Source organism: Aspergillus puulaauensis, chromosome 8 (genome assembly GCF_016861865.1).
Source record: "Aspergillus puulaauensis MK2 DNA, chromosome 8, nearly complete sequence".
In the NCBI taxonomy this organism is placed as follows: Eukaryota; Fungi; Ascomycota; class Eurotiomycetes; order Eurotiales; family Aspergillaceae; genus Aspergillus; species Aspergillus puulaauensis.
The window spans coordinates 574,817-588,054 of record NC_054864.1 but is presented as its reverse complement, the minus strand read 5'-3'; the positions used below and the strand labels follow the sequence as shown (position 1 = coordinate 588,054).

Genomic DNA, 13,238 nt, shown 5'->3' with positions numbered 1-13,238 from the left:
ATAGTTCGGAGATACATTCAATAGCCGTCGGGTCAAAGACCGATTGCCGATGAGGGCGGGTTTTGACTGCTCGGGAAAGAGACCGACTATTATTCTACCGCAGCAGGACTTGACTTACGTTTCTGTTCTTCATTAACTCAATTATAGATGTTGTTACCTAAATAGGCGGCTCACTAACGTGGATGGTGGTGTACAGAACCCGCCCATACTCCAGGAAGTCAAAACCCGAACCCGACCACATAAATGCAAACAATCCAATTCCTCAGAATAAACATCACACCACACGTCAAATCAAATCAAATAAGTCCACTTCTTAAATGCTTACTCCCCCGCAGCCCTGACAGCCCACCTCACCAAATCCGCAATCGCCCCACTCACAGCCTCAAACCGCGGAATCTCATGCCCGCCGCCGTGGTTATACACCTTCCTCCTCGCCTTCTCACACACCTCGCTGAGCTGAATGCCCGCAATATAGCGCGGGTCACGCTCGCCGTAAATATGCACCGTCGGAATAGAGATCTTGACTCTCAGGCCCCCATGTCCATGTCCTGATATCTCCCGCCGGATGTCGTCTTCCCTGTTGAACGTCAACTGCAGCGAGCCGTTGCTGAGATGGTTGTAGCTGTAGGGTGATGATTTCGTGGTGGAGGGGAATTCCATGTCGAGCCCGTTCGCTGTCCACCTTGCTGACCCCCGGGATAGAATCGCAGCAGAGCCAGCCATGGACGACAGTGCCGCTCTGCTTGCGAGGTCGCGCTCTTTCGTGGCGGTGGGGATAGTGTATCCGATGTGTTCGAGGAGGGGGAGAGGCGCCCCGCCGCATATAAAGATTGCCGATTTAAATGGTGGTTTGTGAGTATGATCTTTGTCTCTATCTGCATCGCCATTTATGATGGCTCCACTTCTGCTAGCTTCTTTTTGGAAGCGTAGCTGCGATTGCGACTCTATTTCATGCAGCAGAAGCATCCCCGCCGCAAGAGCCGCGCCCTGTGAGAAGGTCAGGACGAGATCGTACGGCCCGCGTTGTGTTATGATATCTGATAGCCATGCGCGTGTTGTCTCGATAGTCTCGAATGTGGTGTTCTGCGGGGTCTCGTCGAAGTATGAGTAGTATGGGCCTGGGTAGAAGAGGTCGATTCCGGGGGCTGGGCTGGAGGGGTAGGGACCGTCGAGGAAGTCAAATTCGAGATTGAGGTCTGTGAGCCGCGAGCGAAGAGAGGCTTTTATAAGTATAACCATTAGCGGTTAGTGGTTGGGCTGATGGTGAGGTGGGAGTTGGACGGGCGCACTGACAGGTTTGCGATTTGAATATTGCGCCACTTGTGCCTCGACCGTGGAGGCACAGGACTTTCATTATTATTCTCTCGGAACTTGGGTGTGAGAAGATGGCCCTGGAGGTGGGGGTTGATGAGGGGATGAGGTGTAAATAAGTACGGAGGATGCGGTGGGAGATCCCCTTGCAGAAACTGACAGCGACAGCGGTATGACTCGCAAAAGCAAAACAGAATCACAAGGAGCGGTGACTGCACCAGTGACCACTCTGAGTCTATCTGCCAGAGAATTGCCCGTGAAACACTGCAAGCAAAGCTCGGACTCCGGAAAATCTACGGTGTAAGCCTGACTATCTGCAGTGTTGCACACGGCCCAGAGTGGGAATGACTTCACATTGAGTACGGATCTAGAGAGTGACAAGGGTCGGTCCACAAAAAAACACAAAACAAAAAGATAAGACTGGACCATGTTGAATCAGTCCAATGTCCCCGCATGGTTGAACATGCCACCAAGCGGAAATCAAGTCCGCTACTTCTTCGGCTCCGTCACCACGCTGGCATTCATACTCGCCTCCACGCTGGCGTTGGCACTCAGCGAAATTGGCGACAGAATACTCAGCCCAGCTCTCATTTCAGCATCCTCCTTGGTGAGTGTTGCATTCCTTCCCGTCCCAATGCCAAAGCGCCGCTTCGTCGCTTTCCAGCTCTCCACCAGCGCCAGGTAAACCACCACGCATCCAAATACCACTCCCCAGTGCCAGGTGATACCCTGGTGCTTAAAGACGACGCGGTTCACCTCGGGCAGGTAGATCACCGGAAAAGCGATCACGAACCCTGCGACCACGGCCCAGAAGAGGAACTGATTCCTCCAGATTGAGTTGAAGACCGACAGCTTGCCGGGATACCGGTCCGGATCGAGGTTGAAAAGTGACCGCGAGAAATGTTTGACTTCCCATGCAGTAACGAGCAGGAGGAAGGTTAGCGTTGCATAGGTCGTAGCTCGTGCCTGGAAGACAGTCCCGCAGCTGCTGTTCCATCCCTCGTTGCAGTCGTGTCCCATGCTCGCAGTACCCGAGCCGTCACCGTAGATGACACTCACAAATGCAACGAGACAGAGACAGCCCATAAAGGTGCCGTAGACCATTTTGTCTGTGATGAGTTCGCGTGTGAAGACACCAACCTTCAAATCATGCGGCGGGCGGTACATGATATCTGGCTGGCCCTCTTCTAGACCTAGCCCGAGAGCAAGGAAGGAGGAAGTCACCAAGTTGGCCCAGAGAATTTCCAAGGGTGACAATGGGAATATTGAATTCCCTTCCTCATCTTTGAATGCAAGGGCAATCAGAAGAAGGATCACCTGGGCGATGTTGGATATCAATAAATGCATCAAGAACTAGTAAAGTTAGCAAAACCCAGATTCTCGAGACAAGTGAGCTTGCCTTCTGAATGTTGTCAAAGAGCCTCCGTCCTTCTTCGACGGCTTTCACTATCGAGGCGAAATTGTCATCGGTCAGAACCATGTCTGACGCTTCCTTCGCCACGTCGCTACCGTTCTTGCCCATGGCAATACCTACATCAGCGCGCTTCAACGCAGGCGAGTCATTGACCCCGTCACCTGTCATGACACAGAACGCCCCTCGCCGATGCATTGCCTCGACCATGCGAACTTTCGTGGTAGGACTGCAGCGTGCAATAACCAAGGGCAGCTGCTCAATTGTATCTATATCGGCATCCGACAAGCGATCGAATTCCTTTGCTGCCATTACTAGGCGACTGGACTTTGCGTTGATGATGGGGTCGAGAATTCCTACTTCCGATGCAATCGCTGTCGCTGTTCGGATGTGGTCGCCTGTAAGCATATGAACAGTGATTCCAGCCATTTGGCACTTTCGAACGGCTGCTGCTGTTTCAAGGCGTGGCGGATCGTACAAACCTACGAGGCCGCCGAACCTTAGGTTGGATTCCGCCTTGTTGCGGGGAGATACTTGCGATTCGTCGTCGGCAGGGGAGTTCTTGTAGGCTATGCAGAGCACCCGGAGACCTTCACCGGCCATTCTTTCTGCTGTTTCTTGGATGGTTTCCTTCTCTTGATCACTAATGTCAAGACTACCGATTAGTGTCTCCGGAGCTCCCTTGGAATAGACTTCATTGAGCTTTGTTTTCCGGTTGGCATATACCACTGTCATCTTCTTTATTGAAGAGTCGAAAGGGTATTCGGTGTGAAGACGAAGATCTCTGGCACTGATGATGTTGGACTTCTCAAACCCAAACCGCATAGAGAAAACTCGCAGAGCGATTTCAGTAGGCTCGCCGACAGCAGTCCACTCTCCCTCGGCTACCTGGGTAGGCACCTTGTCTGAAGAAGTAGACTGCACATTATTGTGGACAACGGATAGATTGCACAAGGAGAGAGCGGTAATGAATGTGTTCGAGGCATCATCTTGAATGTCTTTCGGTTCAGTATCTTTACCGTCTAGTCGAATAAGTCCACTTGTTGGGTCGAATGGATTCGTAGTGTCGTGGACGGTCAAGGTCCCAGTATCTGGAATCCAAGCAGTGCGCGCAACCATCTTGCCCTGCGTGAGCGTACCAGTTTTGTCTGAGCAAATGTTGGTGACTCCCCCGACAGCCTCGAGACACTGTAGCTTTCTGACAATCACATTGCCTCTCGCCATCGCTTTCGTACCAACTGCGACAGTAATCGTGAGCACTGCAATCAACGACTCGGGAACCACAGCAACTGCGACACATATCCCATAGATAAGGACCTCGCCCTGGATGTTCCATTTGCTCACAGAGAAAACAATGACGGCGAGGAGTACGGCCAGCGCAAAGAGGAGTAACGCAAACTTGCTCAGCTTGACTTGCAGGGGAGTTCCAACAAGGCCAAGGATGCTCTTTACGGATGCAACTAAGCGGCGAAATATGCGGACAAGTAGGTTAGAGCCATCGTGTTCAGTTTTATCTTGGAGTAACTGAGCGATCTTTCCAACCTCCGTCATCATTCCTGTTGCAGTGACCACTCCAGTTGCACGGCCCTGGGTTGTGCTACAGCCAGAGTAGGCCATGTTGATTCTATCTCCAATGGGTATATCACGAGAAAGGAGAGTAGTCTGCGGCGTCTTTGCTACGGGTAAGGATTCCCCAGTCAAAAGTGCCTCATCCATCGATGCGTTCATGCCTTCGAACAGTCTCATGTCCGCCGGGACGATGTCACCGACAGCCAGTTGGACGATATCTCCGACCACAAGCGATTCAGCCTTTACAGAGGCAACCTGGCCATCCCGCAGTACCTTACATATTGGGGCAGATAACCGCTGCAATGACAGAATATCCTTCTCTGCACGGTAGTCTTGCACGAACCTAGACATAGTTAGAATGAAAGTCCCACCCCGACGGGAACGGACTCCTTACCCTACGACGATATTGAGGAGGATAACGGCAGTTACGACACCCCCTTCAATATAATCGTGGATCCCAAAGGATACCCCCATGACAATAACCAGAATCTAAGGCCAACAGTTAATGATGACTTTCCGCACCGCGAGGCGGCTGGTTTCGATTCATGGGCTGAGGCCATACTAAAGTTAAACTGTTGGACACTTGCCTCAGGAAGATCTTCCATGCGGATAGTCCCTCCATCTCCCTGACGCTATTTGGCCCGTCGCGTGTGAGGCGAGAGGACGCCTCGGCGTTTGAAAGCCCATGACTATAATGATCAGTCCTTCAACCCTAAGGCAAATAGTTATACAGGACAGGGCAACACACTGAAGGTCGACATTGAGAATTGCGGAGAGGCTAGAGGGGTCAATAGTGTGAGCATGGTCTGAGGTACTTGGTAGGTCCTGTCCAGGATGCCGAACTGTCTCATCTGCTTGCTCTGGCAAGGGAGAGGCTTTCTCGATATCGTGCGTATCTTTTACATCTCTAGGATGACTATGGTATTGTGACTTGTGCTCCTGTGAGTAAGCACATATAGGAGGCTCTGTCGCTTCCTCGACATCAAGGGGAGCTATTTCTATGCCCATTCAATTAAAATTGTGGGAGGGAGATGCTTGCTTATACCGCGAGAAATGACGGGGAAATGCTCTAGAAGATGCAAAAAATGATCCAAGTACCTCCGGAAATCAGCAGACAACGAGAAGAGGAGATTCACAACACTGAACTCGCCAGGCTCTACGATAGCCAGGACGTACTTTATAGCCTGGCAGGGGAAGTCGGCTCGAGGGCGGGGGATGGAGATTACCAGCAATCACGGCATGAGGGGTTACCAAGCCTGCACCATTCATGATTCGTGTCTCGCAAATCGCAGAATCTGGAACACCATCTTGGCCCATTGCATCACTGCCATAATCACTTTACATATCAACCACAGGTCAAGCCACTAACAGGCTTGGGTAAGAGACAGGGCCGGAGCAGATTGGGCGTAGCCAAGCCTGGCGAACTGCTGGGCGGAGACTACGCCTCGCGCGATAAATCGTGGCCAGCTTTCCCGGCTATGAATGATCATGGAGGGCAACCAGTGAGGATGCTAGGGGAATTGAGACGATGGAGCCCGGAGTTGACGATGAAGGAGCCGACCCCGGTAGCTGGGGGCACGTGAGCTGCTGCGGCCACTGGCAGCCACTCCTCGTCCTTGCTGCTCCCACGGTTCACCACTTGTCAAAGCACTCTGCAGTCTGCGGGAGTCTGCACTGCTTCGGTGCATCTGGTTGTGGAAGACCAATTCTCTTCTTGGTTTGTGCAGGATTCCCTCTTCCAGCCACTGTCGCATGTCTCTCGGCGTGTGCCTGGGCGTTCTGGGCTTGGAGTGTGAGACTGATGATCAACACGTACACCGTAGGCATTCATCAACAGAATCGGTGTTGGGGAACCTCGCAGCCAAGAGACCCAAGACAACTACGCTTCACCGTCCCCGCTGCTTCGCCTCACCCGATCTCGGCATCTTGGAGATCTCTCTCAGTCACCGGCTCATATCATCCAACAAATAGCATTGTGCGAATGGCGAGGATCATTATCCAAATAGTCCGTGCCGAGAGAGATTCCCTTCTGATACCCGTCCATGGACCACGGTTTATCCAGGCATAACCGGTTTAACAGCCTCCATCAACCAGGCGATCTCGTAAATATTACGCCTTGTCTGCTCATTGGCTCAATACGGGAAGACGCCTGAGCATTCGATTGGATGTCCATGAATCGTATCTTTCGCCCATTTTAAACTATAATTCGTGGGAGCAACCTCCGCGGGATTGAGATCTTGAACTCTGGCACCTACTAGTATTTCAAGTGCGGGCACGAAGGAGGCTGCAAGATTAAGATGGATGGACCAGCGGTTTGTAGGAGCTTGATCGAAGGTTTCAGCTTCTTTCCCAGTGTCCATGTGCCACCAGTAAACCTGCCTTCTCGGTGAGTTTTGCCGAAAAGGGAGCCGGTTCCCGGGGCATATTGCCAAGATCATGATCTATTTTCAGATACTTAAGATATGCCATTATTAAAATCATCTGATGGTTTCCATGCTCTTCCACGTTCTTCGAGAGATGGCGTGAATAATGATGTCTCCAAGAAAGCACGGTGTGAGGCCTCAGGCAGAACTCGATGCCTGAGGCATGATTTTATAGCCAATCAACAGGTGGCCCGCAATCTCCGCCAGGTTCGTCAAAATTTCCAGCTGCAGCTTCAAACAATCTCCGCGAACACCATATTAGAAGCTCTCTATTCTTCGTATTGCGAGTCTATTTTACCACACCAAATACCAACTGTCGCATTCAAAGACTTTCACTGGTATCGGATACCCAACCTGAACAGTTCGCACGATGGGAGGGCCAATTGCCTCTCTTCACCCGCTTGATCGCGCCGATGGCTCAGCGTCATATAAATGCCCTTCGACAGGCTCTAACATCCTTGGCTCAGTTAATGCACCTGTCGAACTCCCCGGACGCCGAGATGCTTTGAAGCCCGAAGAGGCCACCGTTGAAGTCTTCGTGAAACCAGGGACTGCCCCTGGCGGCGTCGGCGAGCGATATGTGGAGGGCATTATCAGAAGCGCTTTGGGCCGATTGATCCTAGGGCGAGAAAAGGGATACCCAAGACGAGGTGTTGTTGTCACATTGGCTATAGTTGGTGGGGAATTTGTGGGAAGAGGAGGATCGGTAAGTCAACAAACAATTATAATTCTGGACTATAATTCTGGGATGATGGCTAAACTCTAGACGTCGACCAGTATCTTCCGTTGCTCCCTGCACTCCTCCATACTGCCACTCTTGCAATGTTGTCGGCTTCTGTCCCTTTTTCGATGACACTGTCTGCCACTGTTCTCGCCGTGAATTCGTCTCATGAGATCGTTCGCGAACCCTCAATTAAAGACACAGCGAGCTCTACTTCTCTTCACGTCCTAGCATTTACATCTAAAGGCCATCTGCTACTGAACGAGAGCGAGGGGAAGTTTGATTTTGATACCTGGGAGGAGGTTTACGAGCGCGCACTGGTGATATGCCATGGGGCGTCAGCGGCCGGTTCTGACGGTGATGTCGCGATGGCCGAGAACGAGGATAGTCAGCCGCTCGAGGGACTATTACGGGACACGGTCCAGGATCAGATTCATTCAGACTACGCCTGGAAGATTGACGCTGCTTGATAGCTGCAATATTCCCAGCCAATTTCACAGAGGCAAACACTTCCCGCAGACGACACGATTGTCACCATTCACCATGACACGTGCGGTCGGATTACCTCTGTAGGACACATGCCGCCTTATCTATATGGAATATACCCTTGTATTTCACAGCTGGTTTCACATGCCGGAGGCACGGTAACGGCCTCAAGGGTTTCCCATCAATATGATTGGGACGCGCTCGGCCTCTCGAAAGGCAGTTCGGCCCTTTTGAAGCGGATTGGTGGGCAGGAAACCAAAACAGGCGCAGAGACGGATTTCTTTGACTTGCAAATGCGGGGCCGTGTTACCAAAGTGTTCTGGTCGCTGACGTGGGATACTTCCGGAGAATTCCCAAAGAAGCAGCCTGCCTTCATTAGGGCCGTCTTTTACTGGACAGAGGAACTGGGACGACATCATTCCTATGGAATCTACCACTAACTAGTCCGGCTTTGCTGATTCATGAATGAAATGCATGATTGAAGCCTGAATAATGGGTGACAAATCACCGTTGCACGTAGACCGCGGAGTAAAGAAGCGCCATAAAGATCGAAGTGGGTTAATCGGATTTATTCTTTGCTAGACCGAGACCTGTAAGGCTGTGACCTCGAAATACAGCGTAAATATTCAATCGCAGGTCGGGGCGGGACGCGTTGCTCCGCTGTTCGCAAGGCTTCGGCCATTTTCCAATGTGGGGGAATCGCCAGTTCCAACTCAACTTTTAAAATAATCTTCCACTTTCGCAGCAACTCCATCAGGACCCAGCACTGCAGTCAATCCTGCTGGTCTGCTTATCCCTGGTGTGATTAGCCTCCGGCCAAACACCGATACGTCCGAACTCGGCCTGTGTGCCGTGAATTCTCCCGCTCTTTTCTGTCAGTCGCGGATGACAGGTCAGGATTCCTCAGCCAGCCTGAGCCAGTCCGTCTGACTCCGCAACCACGCCAACTCGCACCGGCTTATACGACCCTTAATTGCATTTCCATGGCTTCTCCTGCCTTCCGTCATGATTCTATAAATTCCCAGACGGTTCCCGACCATCCGTGCTCACCTTCGCCAGCGACCGACTCCGCCGCCCCACCGCTATTATCAGACCCATCTCCTCCGCCGTCAACTTCCAAGGCCGTCGGAGCTTCGCTCTTGCGTGACTATGCCTTCCACATAGACCCTTCACAGACCGCCAACGAAGTCGGTCGGAGAGCTACGCCCCAGCAATCTCTCAAGCCCGCTGCAAGCGCAGCATCACCGCACCCCATGCAAGCGCGAGAAAACCAAACGACATCGACCTCACCCCCCACGTCGTCCACGCCCTTCCTTCCCTTCCGTGCAGCGCCCTCAATAGGTCGGCACAGTCGGAACGCCATCTCTTGCGATCTAATACCCCGGCAGACTCTCATGAAAGCGCTCGCTTCTCGGCCCTGCTCCAATAACCACAGCTCCAATATGCCGCTGGCGGCGCCCTTCAGTCTTCAAAATTCGGCCACCAGCCCTCCGGAAGACACAGAGCGTCGTCCACACACGTCAGCATCTTCACAGAAGCTTTCTGCTGCGCTCTCAAATCTACAGCTCAGCTCGTATGCTGAGCGTGCCCCCTCTACTGCGCGCCTGATCATGCAATCCCCATGTTTCTTCCATAAACGGTTCGATGATGCGGTGAATCTTCAGAAGGTGCTGGAAGAGGTCACAGATGACGAATGGCTATCGCATTCTCGTCTTCTGCAGACGGCGACTGGGGTTCGAGAGGTGTCTAAACAGCTTCAGCGCCGACCGATCAAGCGTGCGGTCAAAAATGTCATGATCGTTACAAAGGCGCGAGATAATAGCTTGGTTCACTTGACTCGCGATCTTACAGAGTGGCTTCTATCCACCCCCCGGTACGGGAGCGATCTTGGCGTAAACGTGTATGTGGATGCTAAGCTACGGCACTCGAAGCGATTTGATGCCCAGGGTCTGATCCAAAAGAATCCAGCTTTTGAACATATGATTCACTACTGGACACCAGACCTCTGTTGGACGTCTCCGGAGAAGTTTGACCTTGTGCTTACGCTAGGTGGAGATGGCACTGTGCTTTTCACGTCCTGGCTTTTTCAACGCATTGTACCACCCGTCCTCTGTTTCTCTCTAGGGAGTCTTGGATTTCTTACGAACTTTGAGTTTGAAAACTACAAGTCTCATTTAAACGCAGTTATGGGGGATGTTGGGATGCGAGTGAACCTGCGAATGCGATTTACCTGCACGGTATTCCGAAAGGACCGGAGCAAAGGAGCGGAAGCCGGCGCAGTGGAGGAAGGCGAGCAATTCGAGGTACTCAACGAGCTAGTGATTGACCGAGGGCCATCGCCATACGTGTCAAATCTTGAACTGTACGCCGACAACGATCTGCTCACTGTTGTGCAAGCGGATGGCTGTATTTTCTCCACTCCAACTGGTATGTACTCCCACCATTATGTCATACATAGACGAAGGAACTAACACATTGTAGGATCCACCGCCTACTCACTGTCCGCTGGCGGCTCTCTCATTCATCCCGATATTCCTGGAATTCTCCTTACACCTATTTGCCCTCACACTCTATCTTTCCGGCCCATGGTTCTCTCCGATTCGCTACTTCTCCGCATTGCCGTGCCGGCTGGGTCCCGGTCGACGGCATACTGCTCATTTGACGGCAAGGGCCGCGTAGAGCTCCGCCAGGGTGACTACGTCACCGTCGAGGCGAGCCAGTACCCCTTCCCAACAGTTGTAGCCAACAACGGGGAGTGGTTCCAGAGCGTCCAGCGAGCCCTACGGTGGAACACCCGTGGCGCCGTCCAAAAGAGCTGGCACAGTGGCGATGCATCCATGGACCCCACCGACGTTGAAAACGAAGACGAAGAGTGGGATATAGACACCGATGCCGGGTACAACGGTACCGATAGCGGCCTCGGGCCGAGTGAAGACGGCGACACCGGATCTAATAGTCCGATGAAACGCCAGATGAGCATGCTCGGCATGTAGACGACTAACTACTACTTATTACTTACACATATATTTCATTTGTATTTTATGGCCCTGTGTGCTGGACACGGGCTTAGTTTATTTCTCTTGGGTTGATACACGATACATGTATCTCTGGCGCACTTGGGCACTACTCTGCGTTCGGGTTTTGTTATTTCCTAGCGATGATAGATTGCATTTCTAATAGGCCACGGTACTTGGCCTAGCTCTACATTTACTACATTTATATCGTCCTAAATCATACGAGTCTCGCCAACTCGGCATTCGTTCCTGCATTTGGACACCTAGGCAACGCTCACTTATATTCGATGTCATTTATATACATAAACACTATACAACCAACAAAAACAACCAAATAACAGCAACGATGAAGTCACCCACAACACCCATAATTCACTACATATTCATTACTGATGATCCCCGCCCCGCCCCAAGGCCCAAAAGCTGGAAAGCCTCTTTCTCCTTCGGCGTTATTTCCATGGCTACGCAGATGGAGCACTATCTTTGTGTACCTATGTAGATCAGGATAGGGTCAGGCCAATGCTAACATGCCTGCCTAGCAATGGGTCCTATTACTACTCCAACCCTAATGGGAGCACCTACTACAATAACGGAAATGGTGGCTCGACCTACACTCCTTCTGGTGGGAATGGTGGGAATGGAGGGCAGAAATGAAGGCGTTCATTGATAGGTCTTCTTACCTCTCTAGGTCCAGGTTCTGGAGGACTTGTTAACAATTTGATCATGCATGTTTTGCTAGTCTATCTAGTAAACGAATGACTTTGTATTAAAACCAGATGTTGTCTGCTTGAAAAGGGCCATACATTTCAGCCGGAGTAAGATCACCAAATACGATTTTCCCTCGTGGACAAGTCCCTCCGTCCATGTTCGGCCGCTTGTAAATGTACCGGGCATCACGAAGTACCAACGCAAGTATGATGGCTCCGAGTTTACTCATGGCCGGCTGATGGTTTGTATTGAAAGGACCGACCTCATACATGGTCAAGAATGATTTTGGATCGATGGAGTGGGTGTTTGCCTCCCCTATCGAGTCGAGATACCTCGTATATGGCTTGCCGTATTCAGCGAAGATGAGGAATATCTCGTCTTTGTCTTGCGAGATAATGATCCGTCTATTGGCAGGAATTAGCAAATACAGGGAAAGATGAAGCCATCTTATCAATGACACAAGTTGAGCATAGAGAGAGGTGGGATAGACTTGCCGCTGGGGACGATCAGGGCTCGTCATCAACCAGGCCACCATCTGCGCGCTTTCTTGAATGCGGATCTCAGAGGTCATTTCAATTCGCGTAGGCTCACTTCGCCTAGGCTCCCTCACATCGACGAGTACACGCGCCACGTCGTCGTTTTTGCCTTTCAGAAACGCATCCACGTGGACTTTGTATTTCACAATGTCGGGAATAAACTTGGTCGTCAATGTCTTTCTACACATCACCCACTCGACCCCGAGGTCTGGGACGGACATTGTGATGGCAGTTAGGAAAAGAACAAGCGCGGTCTTTATCGTGGGCTCCCAATCAGGTTCTAAGTACTCCATGTTCCAGTCTTCATTTATATTTGGATCTATGTCTGAACTTGAGTCCTCGTATTCGTTTTGTGGCCATTCTTCGAGTTCATGTCGTGGGATATCGTCGGAGAGGCTCGAAGTCCCAGAGGACGATGTGGCGTTATTGCGAAACACAACTTTGTCACCAATATTATTACTTTGAACCTGGCTGGCTTGGGCCTGGAAGACGCGTGCGAGAGCAAAGTTCCCTTCGTCAGGGTTTCCATTGAAACTTTCGTTGTAATCATGCCATGATTGATAGTCCTTTAGTACATCGGTAGCGTGCCCCATCCATTGATCGAGATCGAACATTTTTGGATCAAAGGACACCGCCGAGATATTCTTCCAGATTACGCGTAAGGTGAGAAACCGGCGGTAGCTCAAGTAGCCGGCTCCAACGAGAGGCCCATCTTCTATGCCCACGCCGACGAGATCCTCGGACTCAGTGGCTAGCTGCCACTCTGAGATTGACGAGGGGAGATCCAGTGTGTCCCCCATTGAGAAACCCAGCAGAATGGATAGGTGAGTTGAATGAAGGTAAGAAGCCGAAGCGAAGGGTTTCAGAATGCGCTGATATAAATCTGTAATAAAAGGACTGAAAACGATAATGATGTATTGCTAATACCTAGATTGCTAGGATAATGCCAAAAATAGTATTCGGAAGGGCCGCTGGCACTTTGAGGAGACTTTTTTTCCTGGCCCCGGTAGAGATAATTATATGGGAAGGAGCGTCTCAGTACCTGCACCCGCTACAACG

The 13,238-nt window shown here is 51.3% G+C and overlaps 5 protein-coding genes across 5 annotated transcripts; 2 read left to right on the top strand and 3 right to left on the bottom strand.

The window, feature by feature from the left end:
• Positions 1-321: 321 nt before the first annotated feature.
• On the bottom strand, positions 322-1,354 carry APUU_80233S (putative EF-hand calcium-binding domain protein; the record flags this gene model as incomplete). Its single annotated transcript, XM_041696491.1, has 2 exons — positions 322-1,220; positions 1,294-1,354. 2 exons carry the CDS (start codon positions 1,352-1,354, stop codon positions 322-324), a joined length of 960 nt encoding a protein of 319 aa, XP_041562116.1.
• A 446-nt stretch (positions 1,355-1,800) lies between these two features.
• Positions 1,801-5,299, bottom strand: APUU_80232S (putative potassium/sodium P-type ATPase; the record flags this gene model as incomplete). The annotated part of the gene is made up of 5 exons (XM_041696489.1): positions 1,801-2,664; positions 2,711-4,634; positions 4,686-4,780; positions 4,854-4,980; positions 5,040-5,299. 5 exons carry the CDS (start codon positions 5,297-5,299, stop codon positions 1,801-1,803), a joined length of 3,270 nt encoding a protein of 1,089 aa, XP_041562115.1.
• A 1,785-nt stretch (positions 5,300-7,084) lies between these two features.
• On the top strand, positions 7,085-7,905 carry RRP46 (putative exosome complex subunit Rrp46; the record flags this gene model as incomplete). The annotated part of the gene is made up of 2 exons (XM_041696488.1): positions 7,085-7,420; positions 7,492-7,905. The coding sequence occupies 2 exons, from the start codon at positions 7,085-7,087 to the stop codon at positions 7,903-7,905; spliced, it is 750 nt and encodes a 249-aa protein (XP_041562114.1).
• Positions 7,906-8,904: 999 nt separating this feature from the next.
• UTR1 (putative NAD+ kinase Utr1) lies at positions 8,905-10,914 on the top strand (the record flags this gene model as incomplete). The annotated part of the gene is made up of 2 exons (XM_041696487.1): positions 8,905-10,348; positions 10,403-10,914. The coding sequence occupies 2 exons, from the start codon at positions 8,905-8,907 to the stop codon at positions 10,912-10,914; spliced, it is 1,956 nt and encodes a 651-aa protein (XP_041562113.1).
• A 787-nt stretch (positions 10,915-11,701) lies between these two features.
• On the bottom strand, positions 11,702-12,979 carry APUU_80229S (uncharacterized protein; the record flags this gene model as incomplete). Its single annotated transcript, XM_041696486.1, has 1 exon — positions 11,702-12,979. One exon carries the CDS (start codon positions 12,977-12,979, stop codon positions 11,702-11,704), a length of 1,278 nt encoding a protein of 425 aa, XP_041562112.1.
• Positions 12,980-13,238: the final 259 nt, after the last annotated feature.